Source organism: Ictidomys tridecemlineatus, chromosome 2, assembly GCF_052094955.1.
Source record: "Ictidomys tridecemlineatus isolate mIctTri1 chromosome 2, mIctTri1.hap1, whole genome shotgun sequence".
Taxonomy (NCBI): Eukaryota; Metazoa; Chordata; class Mammalia; order Rodentia; family Sciuridae; genus Ictidomys; species Ictidomys tridecemlineatus.
This window is the reverse complement of record NC_135478.1, coordinates 44,409,784-44,428,929: the sequence shown is the minus strand read 5'-3', so window position 1 is coordinate 44,428,929 and position 19,146 is coordinate 44,409,784. Positions and strand designations below refer to the sequence as shown.

General features: G+C 41.7%; 1 protein-coding gene across 4 annotated transcripts in view; it reads right to left on the bottom strand.

Annotated features, from left to right (window-relative positions):
• Nucleotides 1-19,146, bottom strand: part of Arhgef3 (Rho guanine nucleotide exchange factor 3) — a 311,883-nt gene that overhangs the window by 139,598 nt on the left and 153,139 nt on the right. For all 4 annotated transcript variants that reach the window (XM_078038366.1, XM_078038365.1, XM_005317224.5 and 1 more), the window contains one exon: nucleotides 1,773-1,835. In XM_078038366.1, coding sequence (XP_077894492.1) covers nucleotides 1,773-1,835 — 63 coding nt within the window. The remainder of the gene's footprint in view (nucleotides 1-1,772; nucleotides 1,836-19,146) is intronic.

Sequence of the window (19,146 nt, the reverse complement as noted above, 5' to 3'; positions counted from 1 at the left end):
CTTAGGGCCTCACTAAGTTGTTGAGGCTGAATTTGAACTTGTGATCCTCCTGCCTCAGCCTCCCAAGCTGCTAGGATTACATGCTAAGGGGTCTAGCTAAGGGGTCTTTAAATCCTAAGTTTTAAAATTCTAAAAATAAATTTCTACAAAATTATAAACATCCAAACACACACATAAAAAATCTGATTGCTGATGAAGAAACTTCCATAGCTTCATTGTCAGCGATAAAATATTCAGTGAATAAAGTAAAACCCGGAAGACATCATCTTTTTGTCCTGTTTCCATGGCAACCTAGTAAACTGGCCTAACTCCATCAATCTGATGGTCCAAAGACTAGAACAGATAAACACCATATGGTGAAATAAAGTGCTCAAGAATGCTAATTATATGCCAGCTCAGGCTCACTCAGCATGTCTGTTTGCATCACAGAAAACTCAGTCATAATTAAAAATAGCTTTTTAGTGAATGCATTGTTTATACCAGTAAATAAATGTCATCAGCTCATGATGGTTTTAGAAGACCTGATCCCCAACCTTTCTTTTTAACAAATGGATAAATTGAGGCACAGAGAGGGGAAATGACATTGTTAGTCATTTCCCTGTGAGAGGCAGAGCTAAGACAACAAATCAGTTCTTAATTCTTAGCCTGTAAGTCTTCTCATCTCATAAAAATACCTTGTGAAGGTCTGTGTAGAAGAGAGACATTGGGCCTAAAGTCAGAGGAGTTGATACAATGCAAGATAGTGAAACCCCAATAAAGTGTAAAAAATACATAGACGAGGGGACAGGAGGAATCCAGTAAAGGCTTGAGTTCCTAACCACCTGCCCACTCACCCTGGATAATGAGAGCCTTGGAGGCCCAGGGAGGCTTCCCAGTTGCATTAGAGGGAAGCAAAGAGGTTGTACACAGGAAGCTGCTGAAATTAAGCCTCCAAGGCCTGAAAAATTCAAGAAAGCTTTTCACCTCTATGATTACCAGCATTCAACCACATAGTCCCTGAAGCCTCTTTTGCAAACGTTTGCTTTCAAAGAAAAACACGATAAGGTTAATGTTGATAGGTACCTAGTAGGTGCTTGGTATTCTTTCATTGTTTTATTCAACTAACAAAAACTTGTGTTAGATGAAGTCTTTTTAAAAATAAATAATTTTTTTTTTTTAGTTGTGCATGGGCACAATGCCTTTATTTCATTTATTTTTACATGGTACTGAGGACTGAACCCAGTGCCTCACACATGCTAGGCAAGCACTCTACCACTGAGCTATAGACCCAGCTCCAGGTGAAGTCTTTTCATGCTTATTTGACAAATGAGAAAACATGCCACACAAATGGTTAAGTATAGAATCCTTATTCAGACTAAGATCTACTGACTCCAAAGTCATCCACTCCATCATGTTGCTGAAGTTCTCTTCCAGCCTTTGGGCCATCCGGCTGCCTGAGTTGGGCCAAGCCGCTAACTTCCTCACAAAGGGGCAAACATCTGGTTCATCTTCTTGAACCAGCCTCTATAACAGCACAGCAGGATTCATCTAGATTTTACCCAGATGCACTAAGTTCGTACTTCATTTTATGAAAGAAAAGACACAGGCTTTGAAGAACTTAGCCTGGAAGTTTAAGTTGACCACACAACTTTCTCCAGTAAAAGGAAAAAAAAAATTTATTTCCCCTGGGTTACAACTTCCATATTGGACCAGGGAAGCCCACTTCAAAAAGGTACACAGCATATTAACAAATAATGATCAGAGAAGGGACATTGGAAGCAGAAAGGACTTACATTTATGTCGAGGCTGCAAAGGCTAACAGCGTCTTCATCTTGGGCGCTCTGCTTCCGTTTCCGCTGCAAAACAAACAATAAAACAAAGTTTAAATGTAAACAGGGATTATGGTTTTGATTCAGGAAAGCAAGCAAGCAATCCAATATCATATGCAAACCTTATCATTTCCACCACACTGCCACAAAACTTTAACGGGACTATGTAAATGAACAGTTCTAAGAATTATGGGAAGCTATTAAGCTCTAGGATAATCATTTTTCATTATTAGTCTTATTCATGCTGCTAGAGTCTCTTTTTCCTTTTCTTTTTTTTTCTATATGTCTCCATAAAACATTCATAGATACCAGGGTCAAATTCTGACTAACTTGGAGAAACAACTATACTGGAAAGAAAATCTAATTCACTTAAAGATATTCCATTTTCAGAACTGCTTTGTACTTGGGTAATTTAAGTGTCTGTTCTCAACCTGTCCAATGTTCTAATGCAATCACAGAACCACGATGCTGGAGAGAACCTTAGACGTCTTCTCTAACCTTCCCATTTTATAGTCATAAAAACTGAGACTCAAAAAAGTCGTTATTTTTTTTAAATATTTATTTTTTAGTTGTAGTTGGACTCAATACCTTTGTTTTATTTATTTATTTTTATGTGGTGTTGAGGCTCGAACCCAGGTGAGCACTCTACCGCTGAGCCACAACCCCAGCCCCTAGAAAAGTCGTTATTGAACTAAAGATAATTATATCTGAAATGAATTTATAAGTTTATGGCCAGGGCTTACGGCTCAGTCAGATACAAAAAAAATATTTTCCCCTTTATAAAAAGAAAAGAATTCCATCCATATCTCATAAGAAAGTCCATCAAAGATATATTCACCTTTCTTTTAGCACCCCCAGCTCAACTGATCAGGTCATTGTTTTCTTGTGTCTGTCCCTAAAGTGGGACTTGTTAAAGTCTATTGATGCTACTTGCAAGAAAGCAACCAAAAGATCAGAATTGGTGACGTGAAGCTATGGGAAAGTCCAGAGACATCTGGGTTTTTGACCCCCAAAGAATCCCACTGCCTCCTTCTCTATCAGAACCCCGAGGCAGCCAACAGAACTGCTCATTTCTACTTCAATTCAGCAAAGGTTTGTTAAACATCTGCTGTATGCCAGTCTCTGTGTTTGCTCCCAGGAACAGGGGTTGGCAACTCCCAAGGTTAAGGAACTCACATTAATGTAGAAGAGATGGAATATCATGAACTGTAATGAAAAAGATTCAAACATCTTAGGGAAAGTCACTTCACTCCTCTAATTCCCTTCCTCAACTCCAAGGTGTGTATGCTTGGGGGATGGGGGTGATAACGGCAACTCTATTCTTAGTTGCACTTAGTTGCACTCTAGTGCTTAGTAGAGTGCGTGGTACACAGTAGGTGCTCAAAGTGTGGGCTGGAGGACTCTAGCACAATGAGAAGGGAGGAAGTATTTAAATAGGCCTAAAGGATGAATAAGATTCTACCAGATGAAGATGGGGAAAGGACTGAGGCCTCTCTTTAAAGCCAGCTACCTAGATATTTAAACTCTCAAAGGTGAACACAGTTCTATCCAGAACTGTGAAGTTTGGGATCCTATAAGTTTTCCACTGAAGCAGTAGTGCAGGGCGCCACAATTTTGGGCATCTACATTAACAAATTCACCAAGTGACACCCCCCCCCCAATCATACTGGGAATCAAATCCAGGGAAACTTTTCTTATTTCAAATAGAATCTTGCTAAGTTGCTGAAGTTGGCCTCAAACTTGTGATCCTCCAGCATGGATTAGATTACAGGCATGTGCCCCCACACCTGGCTCACCAAGCACACTTAGGAAGTCAAATACTCCACTTGAGTTCTTTCAGAAGAGACTTGGGAACTTGCTGACAACCACCCCATGTATATTTGCCCATATCTGAGGATGCTTCATGTTTGTACAGAGGCCTGGCCCTTGATTCATCATTAGGTACAATTAAAAACAGCACTGTAGTTTCAGGGAAACCAATTCACTGGCTTATTTTATATGGTGAGATTTTTTTTTTTTTTTGAGATGGGGGTGTAGCTATGTTACCCAGCTGCCCTTGATCTTGAGGGCTCAGGTGATCCTCCTGTCTGAGTCTCCTGCTGGGCTGTAGTAGATGCATGTCACCACACGCAGCTTATATGGTGATTCTTTTGAGGGAGATATGGTAAGAGGCAGTTCCCGTTTTACAGGTAAATAAACTAAGGTGGGAAGATATAAGCAATTTGCTATCACATAGCCATAGCATAACACTGTGAATTCAGGATTCTAAATTTTGGGGCACTCATGCTGCTTAAAGCATGTGAGGCAAATAGGTCATGTCTCTCTCACCCCCTGGAATGTCTGGGAGCATCTGCCTGGAGTGCCCTGTTAACAAGGATCACACAGCAGAGTAAGCTGGAGAATGCAGCCATCAATTAGCAATACACAAGTGCCAGGGAAAAGGCAGGTGGTCCTGCTGCCTAGAATCACCCAGGACCTTCTGGAGTCAGGCTTCTCTTGCCTTGAGCTGCTATGGAGTTGAGAGGAGCCTGTTTCGCTGGTGAAGAAGAGGGGATAAGAATCTCTTCTCACAGCCAGGCAGCCCCCTTCAGACCATCTCCATATATTACCCAGTGCTCAAACCCAGCCTCATACCACCCCCAAAGCAGCTCCAGCCAGAAACTTCCACCTGCTTCAAGTGTCAAGTCTAGAAGACAAATATCCCCTAGGGGCCTTTTTAATTAAGCCACAGCTGGTTAATCTGGGATAGAATGATCTCAAGAAACCCACACATTTTAAAAAATAAAAGCTGTATGGATTGAGAGAATGGATTTTCTTGTCAATTTTCATTACACATGGTAGTGGCTGACCACTGCTAGTAACAAAGAAGAAATCTGAGGCTTAAACTCTTGAGCTTGAAGCAAAAATTTCACAAAGCATTGCTTAGTCGTTGTTTATTTGCTCTAAGTTCACTGGATACTTTTTGTGCAAGATCTGCTCTGGGTCCTAGGATACAGCAGTGAATGAGCCAGGCACGCAGGTTCCTTTCACTCTAATTGGGAGTCAAAGGAAAACAAAATAGCTGAGTGTGGTGGTGTGTGCCTGTAGTCCCTGTAACTGAGGGGGCTGAGGCAGGAAGATGGCAAGTTGGAGGTCAGCCTGGGTAACTCAACAAGACCCTGTCTCAAGATAAAAAATAAAAAAGGTCTGGGATGTAGCTTGGTGGTAGAGTGTGCTGGAATAAATCCTAGTACTGAAAAGAAAAAAAGAGAGAGAGAGGGAGGGAGGGAAGGAGGGCAAGAGGGAGGAAGAAAATTACATAATATAATCTGTCCTGTGAATGAATCAGATAAGGTGCTGAGACAGAGATCAGATAGATAATCTTATTCTGGTTTTTGGTTGACATAAGATCTTTTTTTTGGTACTGGGGTTGAACCCAGGGGCACTTAACCACTGGACCACACATCCCCAGCCCTTTTTTGTATTTTATTTAGAGACAGATTAGATTCTCACTGAGTTGCTAAGTGCCTCGCCAAGTTGCTGAGGCTGGCTTTGAACTTGTGATCCTCCTGCCTCAGCCTCCTGAGTTGCTGGGATTATAGGCATGAGCCACCAGTCAGCTTTTCATGAGATCTTAGTCAATGAAGGCAGGATATGGTCTGTCATGATCATATTCCCAGATGCTGGTTCTGTATTTGGTACATGGCCAACTTCTCCCAAATTAGTATCATTTGTGGGGGGTGCCGGGGCTTTGAACCCGGGACACTTTACCACTGATCTGAATCCCCAGTCTTTTTTTTTTTTTTTTTAAATGAGACAGGGTCTTACTACATTACTCAGGGCCTTGCTAAGTTGCTGAGGCTGATCTCAAACTTGTGAACCTCCTACCTTAGCCTCCCAGGTCTCTGGAGTTACAGATGTATGCCACTGTGCCCAACCAAAATAGTGTTTCTTGATTTTTTTTTTTTTTTTGGTTGATACCCTTGGTCCTGCTCCTTTTGAGAAGCTTGTCTTCTTTACCACTCACCCCACTCCAGAGAAAACCAGGTGGAGAAATCAGGGATTAAGTGGGCACCCAGCAGCCAGGCTGGCTCAGTCTGGTGATGAAGGACATGCGGTTGAACAAGCCACATGCAGACACTGCATTCCCCACCCAGGAACTGGAAATTTCTAAAATACTAGGAAACTGAACTCATGCCAATGATGTACAGGACAAAAACCACCATGTGGAAACAATCTACAAAGACATGGATAAGCAAGATCTCAGAAAGCAGAGGTGCTGCAGGACACTGCACTCATTTCAAATTTTTACCACAGTAATCATGATAATAATCAGAATGACAACATTGTAGTTTTAGCTTATTAAATATTCACTATATGTTACTCCCAGAGCTAAATACCTATATGTCATTTGATTATCATGCCAATCTCATGAGCTAGGCAGGAATCGGTATTATCTCTGTTCTACAGAGGAGAGAAAGAGGCTCAGAGAGGGGCAGGAACTCACCCAAGGCTTTCTAATTAGCAAGAGGTATAGCTTGGATTCAAACCTAGGTCTGTCTGACTCCAAGCTCTGTAGTCTGGGCAAGTACATCTTTAGTACCCACAGAGGATGTGTAAGAAGGAGTTTAACGTGAGGAAAGTGGGAGGGGACACTTTTAGAACTTTTATTCTACTAGAGAATTGACCTTGAAGACCACAACTCTCTGTTGATTTTGTGGTCCTTTCTAGTTTTTCAGGTTATCACTGCCTACTATCAGGTCACAGCCATTTTATTTCCTCTGCACATGAGAAAACATGGACAGGGTACCTGGGGGAGTGCCTAGGCAGGAAGGCCACTATGTATGAACTGTGCTTTTACACACTTAGTCTGACAGGTTCCCAGATACTCTGAGAAACCAAGGACGCACCTTGTTATTCATGTCAAGTTTACTGAAGCAAATGCACAGTCCACTTCCCTTTCAACCATGAAAACAAAGCACCTGGGGTGAGCCCAATAATTGCTGGAGCCTGAGCTCTCTGATTTCAGCAAACTTTACCCCCCCCATAGCACTGGCCCCCCTTCTTGTGCCCTGTGCAGACTAGTAGGTCAGTGAATAATTTCCGAACGGGTGACTAAAATAAAGAATGAATAAAGGGGGCCAGTGTTCTTGAGGTGTCACCCTTTGCTTCCGCTAACTACCTGGCTCCCAAAATTAAATCAAAACCTCAAAAGCAAAGGTCACAGAAGGCTAAAATCAGTCAACCTCAAATTTCCTTGGAGATTTAAAAGCTGCTAGTTGAAGATTCTTGTTTAAAAGCAGATTTTTGTTTTTTTCTTGTTTAAAAGCAGATTCTTGCTTTTAAACAAGAAAAAGCATTTCCCTCACCAGTGGGGGCATTGGTTTTCCTTAAAATATGTAGAAATGTGAAAGGAAATCATGGCATCTCAGAGCTTGGTCTGAGTGGGGCATTGGGCAAGTTCCATGTCTCCTACCAGAAGGAATACCACATATGTTCAAGGCAAGACATCCCTGACCTATGGACCTATCCATGTCCTGGTTCTCACATCAGGAGCACTCAGTCTCTGTGCTTTAGAAACATGTAACCTAAGACTGACAACATCTCGGAGGAAAGGAAATCCAGCCATCAAAAACATAAATGATCACAATGGGCACCCAAGCTCTTGGTCCCAAAATACATACCTACCTGGGATCAGAAGGAAGGGCAGAGATAGAGGACAGTTTGTGAACAATGGGCCTGAGTGGAGCATCTGAATTCTTAACTCTGCAGGCTACATACTGCATGGAGACACCTTCTAGAAGAGCTTAGAAAACCCTCTCATGCTTCTCCAATCAAAAAAAAAAAAAAACAAAAACAAACAAAAAAACAACCAGAAGGCCCCTTTGTTAATGCACAATTGATGAGGTCCCTGTGCAGTATCAAATATGAGGTTTCGCAGTGGTGTGGGTATCCCTGGGGGATCAGGTGACCTTCACTGGAAACTTATTATTGATCATATCCCCCTGCAGCCTTGCGACCATCAGCCTTCACACTTCAGCCTTTTGACCCACTTACATGATGCATTATTGTTCCCTGAGCTCTTCTGAGGCTCTCAGGATTTAGGCTTGGGCTACCTGCTGACAGCACAAGGCTGCCATCTAAATCTCATTAGTAAATGGTCCATGAACAAACAGCTTTTTCTGCTGTTCTGGGGAAGACTATGCAATGAACATTGACTCAATCTTTACCACTATGGCTTCTCAGAAAAGCAAGCCCCAGTCCACACCTGAATATCTTCTCCTTACTGGCTTGGCTTCAATTCTCTCAGAATCCAAATCTTGGAATCCTTTAAGGTTTTGAGCCTCAGGATCAAAGGAGAATCACAAGGTGCCTTTCAATACACAATCAGAGGGAAACAGATGCTGGAACTGGGCATCTGCTATGAGCCAGAGGACCGCTCCATTAAGTTTCTCCATGACCCCATTTAAAGACTGTAGTGTCCTTGAAAACAGAGGGATGCTATAGGGCAGAAAGACTTTAGTGACCTGCTCAAGGTCACAATGACAGTGAATGCTGGCCACTCCCTATCATTAGGCCAGCCTGACTTCCAAACAGTGGACTTTCTGTCATATGATAGTATTTCCCTTTATATATTATGCAAAAACAATATGTGGTTTCCTTTGAATATATTAAAATGATATAAATGCATTTAAATATTTATTTAAAACAATGTGTGTGCGTGTGAGTGTGTGTATGTGTTTATGCCTGTAATCCCAGCAACTCAGGAGACCAATGAGGCAGGAGGATTGCAAGTGAAAGCCAGCCTCAGCAAGTTTTTATTTTATCTCAAAATAAAAAATAAAAAGAGCTGAGGATATAGCTCAGTGGTAAAGCATCCCTGGATTCAATTCCCAGTATTGAAAAAAATTAAAATTATATATACATACATATGCATATGTGTGTATACATATGCGCATATATGTATATTGTTATATACATATGTGATTGATATATATATATATATATGTGCTCCGGGGACTAAGGGTATCAGTCAATGATGGAGTGCTACTGGCCTAGCATCCTCAAGAATACAGTTTGTTCCCTAGCACTGTGTATATATACACACACACACATATATATGAAGAGAAATATACACACACCCAGATGAATACATACATATTTATATATGCATATAAGTATGTATATATACATATAATGCACACATACACATATAAAGGTTCACAAGGCATTCACCTAACATATCTCAAGGAAATGAGGAACAAATGAGAGATGCCTGAGTTCAAAATCCAGCTCTTGGGCTGGGGATGTGGCTCAAGCGGTAGCACGCTCGCCTGGCATGCGTGTGGCCTGGGTTCGATCTTCAGCACCACATACAAATAAACATGTTGTGTCCGCCGAAAACTAAAAAATAAATATTAAAATTCTCTCTCTCTCTCTCTCTTAAAAAAAAATCAGCTCTACCATTTGCTACTTGGTGTGACCTAGAACAGGTTACTTTAGTCCTTTAATTTCTCAATAAATATTTATTGAGGACCTATTTTGAACCAAGCAGGTTCTAGATTTGTGGGATATATTAGTATCTATGCAATACACATATAAAATTTATTTTTTCCATCACAGTTATATTTCAAGGATTTAAAGGACATGACATATTTAGAACAGGGCTGGGCATACAGTGAGAGATTTCAAAAATGGTAATTATTGCTACTGTGGTCATTACCTTAATTCTTACTACTACCACTATCGCTGTTGGCATAACTGTTTTGTTACTGTTTGACACAGAGTGGCAGGCAAGGTAGATAGGAGAGGCAGGGGAATCCTGCAAGAAGATGGATAGGAGACCTGAGGCTTCTCTGACTAGCAAGCCCCAGAAGGTTGCACACAGATGGCCCCTGGATACCATCAGTTTCCTATGCAGTGCCTCCTTCCCACCTCTGTCACAGAGACGAGGGCAAATGCAAGCCTGACTTAATTTCAAACAGCTGAGATTGAATTGATTAGTGTCAGAACAACCCTGTTATTAAATCACAGGGCTTTTCTATTTAATAACCAGGTGACCAGAGCAGCAGAAACACACTGATAGAGACAGTGCACCTCCCAACTCGGCAGTAAATGGTCCCTGATTAGTCATTTATAATTATTAAATTCAAACCAGATCTTGAACTCTTTTGATTTATGTCTTCGCTGGCAAACAGCTTTGGTGGCTTCAGAGGCTTTGAGGACCTGCCTTTCATCTGCGCCTACTTTGGGGAGAGATTAGCAAAAGGATTTTGTGTTCTTGCACTTGCCCTTAGCTGGAACTCCACTTGATAAACCTACATTTGAGCAGGGAAGAAGACCCACAATTTGTTTTTCTCCAGGGATAAGCAGAATTGAGAGGGGACTCTAGTCCATTTTGAACACAGAGTTTTTCTTCTCCCTATTTTATTTTTATTTTTGGTACGGGGGATTGAACCCCAGCCCTTTTTATATTTTATGTAGAGACAGGGTCTCGCTAAGTTCCTTAGGGCCTCACTAAATGGCTGAGGCTAGTCTTGAACTCATGATCCTCCTGCCTCAGGCTTCTGAGACTCTGGGATTATAGACGTGTGCCACTGAGCCCAGTTCTCCCTATTTTAAAGATGCCCTCCCTTTCCCAGCATCCTGGAACCCTACTCCTTTTCTCTAGATAGTTCAATCTGTTCACAGGGTAGAGAATCTGGTAATCATGGTGCTCTCTAACCTACTTGTAAATAAATTTCCACTAACATGACATGCCATTATGTGCCCAGATGCCAGACAGGTGCTAACAACAGATTGGGTGAGTTTACATCTCAGTTTTGCTACTTATTTGTTATGGAAATTTCAGCATATTTCCTCACCTCTCTGAACCTCAGTTTCCTTATCTATACTACGGGGACACTAATGTGCCACCTCCTACAGTGGTCGTGAGAGCTCAGAAGATTGCTATGGGTAAATGATCAACACAATCTGGCACTCAGGAACTAGGCAATCCTATTATTAGTATAAGTAACAACAACAGCAATAATAACAAGTTCAGGAGCCAAGGAGAAAAATCATGGAGAAAATAACTCAAGTGTCTAAAAGTCTACTCATTAACTTGATTTTGAGAAAATAAGTAAAGCCCCTACTGTGATTTTAGCCACAGGGCACCTGGCTCTTTACTTGTTTGGAAGCAGAAATGAGATAGGCTGAGCCTTCCTCTCCCCTGGGAAGAAAAGAGCATCCAAGCAAGTGAGTGCAAGGAGGGGGAGATCCAGCCAACCCCCATGAACATTGGGGTTCACTCTGCCATTCACCCAACACAGACTACTGCTCCCCATAAAACACTCAGGCTAGAAGAACAGAGAAGAGGCAGGGAGCTTGTCTACCCAGGGTAGAGAACTGGCAAGTACTCGTCTCAGAAAGACTGTCCCAGAACAACCCATGCAGGCACTGATCTAAGTAGGAGAAGGGGTTCGTATCCACAAAGATTTTCAACAATGGGATGTGACAAGAAACACGAAATTGAGTTAACTAGAGCACTTTCTCCAAGGCCTTCTAAATTACTATAATTATATATTTTTTTCTTCTGGTTCTTGGGTGCACTAAATTGGATTAATCACAATCTTTGATTTATAACACTTTTATCACTGGTGTTTCTCTGACCCTCTTTTGTTCGTTTGCTTTTTTTTTTTTAAAACATTGCAACAAACTCCTATTTATTAAAATTCTTCACTGTGGGAATGGCTTTGAGTCATTTCAACAAACATATAATTCATGTGTGTGTGTGTGTGTGTGTGTGTAGTTTAGGGGATATTCAAATAATGGTTCAACTTCTAGAGAATTACTCCTTGTAGCCAAATGACCTGGGCTATCCAGCTGCAGGATTCAGATGTGAACCTGCTCATCATCCACAAGGACCCTAGAAGCCTGAGTTGACAGGATGGTTTCTAGACCTGCACTCACACCTGGTTTATGTTCCTGCCTCCTCTTCTCTAGAGATGACCCCAGTGCTGGTACTGCTCCTGGGCTCAGAAGCAGTGCCAAGAAGCTGACCTTTAACCCTGAGGAGAGCCAGTCTTTCTTCAGCTACTGGTGTCTGGAACATTGACCCTGTGGCACCATTTGCCACACAAAATAGAGAACAACACTGAGTTGCCCTGCAGATCTGAACTTTCCTTTAAATAAACAAAGGGTTCCTTTGCAGAACCATTTGGGATTGTCTACCATACTAGAACACACATCTGAGTGGCTGAAGTCTGGTTTCTTTATGGTAGATTCTGGCAGTTTAAGGTAGCCCCTTCTCTCCCTCCCTCCTTCCTCCTGCTGGGATATATAACTGTCCAATATAGATAGCATTGCTGGGCACAGTGGTGCAGGCCTGTAATTCCAGCAGTTTCGGAGGCTGAGGCAGGGGGATCTCAAGTTCAAGGCCAGCCTCAGCAACTTTGTGAGATCCTAAACAACTTAGTGAGACCCTATCTCTAAGTAAAATATTAGAAAGGGCTGGGGATGTGTCTCAGAAGATAAGCACCCATGGGTTCAATCCCCCCCCAAAAAAAAACCCTAAAAAACAAACATACAGCATTCTGGGTGCTTTTCACCTAATACTTCCAATAATGATTGCTGTACAAAGAAGTTATAACACATAAGAAAACTGAGGTTTAAAGAGTTTAAATGACCTAAGACCACTCTATGCATATTTGAACCAAGCCAATATTTCATATAAGATCAGCTACTTGTGGGACTGGTGCTATGGCTCAGTGGTAGAGCGCTTGCTTTGCACTTGTGAGACACTGGGTTCGATCCTCAGCACCACATAAAAATAAATAAATAAAATAAAAGTATTGTGTCCATCTACAACTAAAAAAATAAAATAAAAAAAGATCAGCTACTTGTATAACAGATACCATTGGCCCAAATACCCTGCACACCTTACCTTTTTATATGCCAGAAATGCTGGGGAGTTATTGCCACTGGAAAGAGCCTTCAATCTGTGATGGATTGAATTTGTCAAACATTCAAACCTCCTAAAGCTTAGAGGCACAACTCTGAGGTATCGTCTCAAGTCTCTGTTGTATATTAGAATCACCTGGACATACTTGACCATATTCTTTCTTATAGCATTTAACCAATGCATGTGCCAGTTTGCACAGTGCCTAGCATATAGTAGGTATTCAATAAAATCTGTCAAATGAATTAAGGCATATAGGGAAATTCATTTATTTGAGTCTCCTGTTTATTCATCATCAAAATTCAAAAATCCTGGGGACTCCAGTATTAAAAAAAATGGTATCTCATGGTCAATACTTCTTGGCATTTAGTCTTCCTAAAAAGAGAAATTCTACAGCTTTATATTTGCTATTTGGTAAGCAAATGGGTTCATTTGTTCACATGTATTCAGTCAGCAAGCGTTGCTGAGTTTTTTCTTTGCACTGGTCAGGCTTCACCAAGGTCCAGGAAAGTTTTGAACATGAAAGAATTCTATGTCTTAGTAAAACACCCATTTCCTGGGAAATGGATTAGACGCTGGATAAATATGCTTTGATTTTTGCAAAATCCAGGCCTTGGTTTCAGACTTCAGGATATATGTGGTTGGAATGGACTTTGAAGCAAAGATTCGGGATTAGAAAAGGCAGCAAAGAACTCGTCTCTTCTCTGCAGCCCATTTGTGGCTCACCACAACTTTTGTTTTTGACTCAAAACTTGACAGGACATGATGGTGCCAGTGAAGAAGGGATGCTCTGAATACCTGCATGTCCCTGGTGTTCAGGGGCCCTTTGCCTCCCTCTCTGTAATTTGGGGTTGCGGTGAGCCCCTCCTCCATTTTCAAAGGCAGCTGCAGGAGGAAAATGTCCCTGTAATCACAGTTGACATCTTTACAGACGGTGCCTCAGAAATGGTAGCCGGCTTTTGTGCTCTTGTTCTGAGCGTTTTCTCTGCAGACTGTTGCCAGGGGCATTGCTCTAAAGTGAGTCACCACAGCTCTGAAGACTGGTGGCCCCCTGCGCTGAATAGGATCTGGCTGGAGAGGACCTTGTCACAGGCACAGCCCAGGATTGTTCCCGAGGCTCTGGCTCCTCCAGAGGCAGCACATGGAGGAGCCACACTGAAATGTTGGTTGTTGGCACAAATGGGTCCATTGCTTTGAGGGAAGGGCATTCATTGCTTCAGTTACTTTCCTTATAATTTTTTTTTTTCCTACTGAAGGAGAGGAAAATCTTTAAGGATAAACAGCCAATCTCTTGTGAGAATTTCCAGTTTTGTTTAGAAGAGAGCTATTTTTGATCAAATAATCCTTAAATGATCTTCTCAGGCCTAAGGAATTACGCTGCGGAAATGACTGGGCCAACTGCTGCCTCAAGGGAGCTTGAAGGATTGAAGGCACAAGAGGGGCTGCTGCCCCCTAGGTTTGGGCAGCAAGAGGATACTGGATGCCCAAACAGGAGCAAAGGGACATAGGTCTTTTTCTTCCACAGGTCAGGGTGCTTAGGTCGTTTGTGAATTTGTGCATTTATTTTGTTTTACTTTTTGTGTGTGTGTGTGGTAAATTACTGTATTACAAGATAATTACAGCAGTATACTTTTTTTTTTTTTTTTTTTTAAAGAGAGAGTGAGAGAGGAGAGAGAGAGAGAGAGAGAGAGAGAGAGAATTTTTTTTTTTAATATTTATTTTCTAGTTCTCAGCGGACACAACACCTTTGTTGGTATGTGGTGCTGAGGATCGAACCCGGGCCACACGCATGCCAGGCGAGCGCGCTACCGCTTGAGCCACATCCCCAGCCCCTACAGCAGTATACTTAAGTGCACTTAAGCATTGAGCCACATTCTCAGGCCTTTTAAAAAAATATTTTATTAATAAACAGGGTCTTGCTAAGTTATTTAGTGTCTCACTAAGTTGCTGAGGCTGGCTTTGAACTTGTAATCCTCCTGCCTTGGCTTCCCAAGCAGTTGGGATTACAGGTGTGCACCACAACACCCAACCCATTTTGTTTCTTTGGACACTTTAATACAATTTGAAACTTAGAGATAAACTCGTAAGTCTAGAATAAGATAAAACCCTTTACCCAGATTCACTGATTCCTTATATCTTTTTACAGTTATTTCATCCCTATTTATCTCCCCATTTATCTATCTAGACATATGGATGTAAAGTATTTCTTCCTATTTGAGAATGAATTACAGACTTCATATCCCTTTAACCCCAAAATACTTCAGAGTGTATTCTCCAAGAGCATCCTCTTACACAGTGTAATTATTATCAAAAGAAGGAAATTTAACATTGACAAAATGTGTCAACTTATCCACAGTTCATTTTCAAAATATGCTGGACTGTCCCAATCATGTATTTTATAGTCATTGCCTTCCTGGTCCAGAATCTGATTCAGGATCCTGCCTTGTATTTGTTGTCTTGTATTCTTCAATCTCCTTTCATCTGGAACAGTCCCCAGGCTTTGCCTTACCACTGAGCTACATCCCTAGCTCAACTGCTGAGGCTGGCCTTGAACTTGCCATCCTCCTGCCTCAGCCTCCCAAATCGCTGGGATTATAGGTGTGAGCCAACATTCCCAGCTGATTTTGACAATTTTGAAGAGTAAAGGCCAGTAATATTGTACAACTTCCCTCAATGTGGGCTTATTAAATGTTTCTTCATGACTGGATTCAAGTGATGTATTTAAAAACAACTAGAGTGATGGGAGAATAGGTTAAGTTGTGCATTTTTCACTGGAACATGATAAAAGTGCGATGTCTTTCTTAGTACATTCCATCAGAGGATTCTATTATATCAGTTTGTCCCAATATTGGTAACATTAGCTTTGATTATTGTATTCAAAGTTTCTCCATTGTACACTTTTTCCCTCCCAGTACTAGGGATAGAACATAGGGTCTCATACACACCAGGCAAGTGTGCTACCATTAAGCTACATCCCCATCATGTCTCCATTGTAAATTTCGCTATTTTTCCTTTGGTAAGTAACAAATTGAAACTATAGGGGTGGCTCATTCCCCATGAAATGCTAGTTTCAGTACTGATGGGTTTTTAACTCCATCATCCTATTTGTGAATTAGCTCTACCTTATGGCAGAGCTCTCCCTTCACCACCCTTTACTTCCTCATTTCTAGGAGTACCCCCCTACCCATGGTTTCACTTTCCCTAGTTTCAATTTCCTGTGTTGACCAAATATGAAATTGAAAATTCCAGAAATAAACACTTCATGTTTGAAGTCACACACCATTCTGGGTACTCTGATGAAATCTCACACCATCTACTCTGTCCTCACTGGGATATGACTTATTTCTTTGTCCAGGGTATCTATGCTGTATGTATTACTTCCTCATTAGTCATGTAGTAGACTGTGTATAGGAAAAGACATAGTATATATAGGGCTGGTAGTACCCATGATTTCAGGCTTCCAGTGGGGATCTCAGACCATATCCCAAATGCGTAAGAGAGGACTACTGTATTTCTATCACTGTGGGTTTTCATGGATTATTATTTTATTCAGTGGTTATTACTATCATTATTCACTTTGGTGCTCAGATTGTTCCAGACTTGGCCAGGGAGAGCCCTACTAGCTGGTTTGTATGTCCTGCTTGCTCACCTATCCATCATTCTTAAAGTACTTCATTACTATTTGGTATAAAAAAAATTATTGCGAGTCCTCTGGTATCTTCCCTGCCCCAGTCCTTGGAATTGGCCTTTTCTCCAAAAACCCTGGGTCTTTTTAGAGCAGAATGGCATTTAGAAACCAACACCTGGGCTCTAAATTTTGTTCTTTGCTGCTAAGAAGCCACTGTTTCTGGACCCTCTCAGTAGATGTAGGGAAAAAATACAAACGTGAATTCATTCTGAGGCTTCCATTCCAATCTAACTATATGTATCCATTTTTAAACCATTCTTTAGTGCAGTATGCTTATGAGGTGTCTTTGGGGTTCCCCTAACACAGACCCTAGAGATTCATGTATAGACAGTTTACTTGGGAGGTGATCCTCGGAAGAACCAGTGGGAGTGAGGAAGTGAGACAGGGGAAAGGAAATGATAAAGGGTATGGACCCCGCAGATTACAGCCATGGCCAGCTAGAGTTCAACCTGTTGGAGACCCCCTGAGAGAGTACAGACAACACCCAACCTTCTCCCCTGAGTGTGTGGAGGAAGAAGTGTCCAACCCAGGGGTAGAGGGGGCTCTCCAGGATGTCAGCTGCCTTAGATGAAAGCCCTGCAGGTAGAAGTGCATAGGAAGAGCCGGGAGCCACGGTACACACCTATAATCCCAGTGGCTCCGGAGGCTGAGACAGGAGGATCACAAGTTCAAAGCCAGCCTCAGCAAAAGCAAGGCACTAAGTAATTTAGCAAGACCTTGTCTCTAAATACAATATAAAAAAGAACTGGGGATGTGGCTCAGTGGTTGAGCATCCTTGGGTTCATTCCCTGGTACCAAAATAAATAAATAAATTTCTCACTTAGATGATTCCTATTATCAATATCTGTTACAGCACATCTAAAAGTGGGCATCACACCGGGCATAGTGGTGCACACCTGTAATCCCAGAAGCTCAAGGGCTGAGGCCAGAGAATCTCAAGTTCAAAGCCAGCCTCAGCAATGGCAAGATCCTAAGCAACTCAGTGAGACGCTGTCTCTAAATAAAATGCAAAATAGGGCTGGGAATGTGGCTCAGTGGTCGAGTGTCCCTGAGTTTAATCCCTGATAACCACCTCCCCCCACCAAAAAAAAAAAAAAAAAAAACAAGAAGGGCATAGGAAGAGACAGGCATGGATGGGAAACCTACAGGTGACATCTGGAGAGAGACCTAGGCCATATGGGTGGGGCAGTATAACAGCCTTTACATAGCACCAGATCACACAATAACAAAGCTATTCCATTTCCAATTCATTGTCCTTCCTGACTCCGTCAAGGAGAAAGGCTTAAATTGGGGTTAGCTCTTGTTTAACACCCCTCTGATGTTTAACTACTTCCATCTTTTGGGGCACAAAGATGCTCAGGCCACAGCATCTAGCTGGAATTTAATTACATAGCTTTTTAGTGCATGTTATTTACCCTAACAGTTATAGTCTACTTATGGCAAGCATCCTGGAGTTCTATCATTATAATATGAACATTTCATTAAAGAGAAATATAAGGAAAACCTACATACATTGTTTGGTAGAAAATTATTGTCTTTTCTGAGGTTCAGAGCTACAAATGAGTGATGTTTAAGAAACACTTCATGATGGAAACTCTCTCTTGTAATTATCACACAAAGTAATGGTGTAACTGTGCCATGCATTTTTACTGCTCATGACAAGTACAAAAAAAAAAAAAAAAAAAAAGCAACTCTCTGGCCCAGCTCTTCCCTAGGATGGCTGGAAAGGGACTCCTCCTTTTTCCCGTCCTTTATGGAGAGGTCTGTAACCCTCTGTCTGCCCAGTCATGGATTAAAATTGAAATTCCTATCTAAAAGGCCTAACTTTAGCCACAGGAAATGGGAGTACTTGGAAGACCCAAAGAGGTTAGCCATTCTTTGTTTGAGGATGGGCACATTATCTTTATTTAACCTTCTTCCTTCCCTCTTTCAGGAGGGAAAGAGTGGTGGCTAGATTTGGGGAGCAGGCAGGAAGTAGGCTTCCTGGATCTGTTTCCTGGTTGGCTTTGTAGATTCCCCCACCTTCTTGCCACACTCTGGGCTTGCAAATTTATGTATGTGTGACTAGGACCAAGTGATGACCACTTTTTAAAAAAATTTTTTTATTGGGGGGCTGGTACTAGGAATTGAACTCAGGGGCACTCGATCACTGAGCCATGTCCCCAGCCCTACTTTGTATTTTATTTAGAGACAGGGTCTCACTGAATTGCTTAGTGCCTCACTGTTGCTGAGGCTGACTTTGAATTCGAGATCCTCCTGCCTCAGCCCCCTGAGCTGCTAGGATTACAGGTGTGCACCACTATGCCTGGCGTGATGCCCACTTTTAGATGTGCTACAACAGATATTGATAATAGAAATCATCTAAATGAGAGATTTATTTATTTATTTTGGTACCAGGTATTGAACCTATTGAGCCACATCCCCAGTTCTTTTTTATATTGTATTTAGAGACAAGGTCTCACTAAGTTGCTTAGGGCCTTGCTAAGTTTCTGAGGTGGCTTTGAACTTGCGATCCTCCTGCCTCAGCCTCCTGAGCCACTGGGATTACAGGTGTATGCCACTGTGCTCAGCCCAAATGAGAAATATAAAGACCCTGCTATCTAGTATAAACATCTAGACACCCTGACCAGAGATATGGAATGCTTCCATAAAAAAAAAAAAAGACAGTTAAACCTAGATTGTTTTCTAAACTTCTGTTCAGATATTTTTTTCTTCAGCTTTATTACAATGCA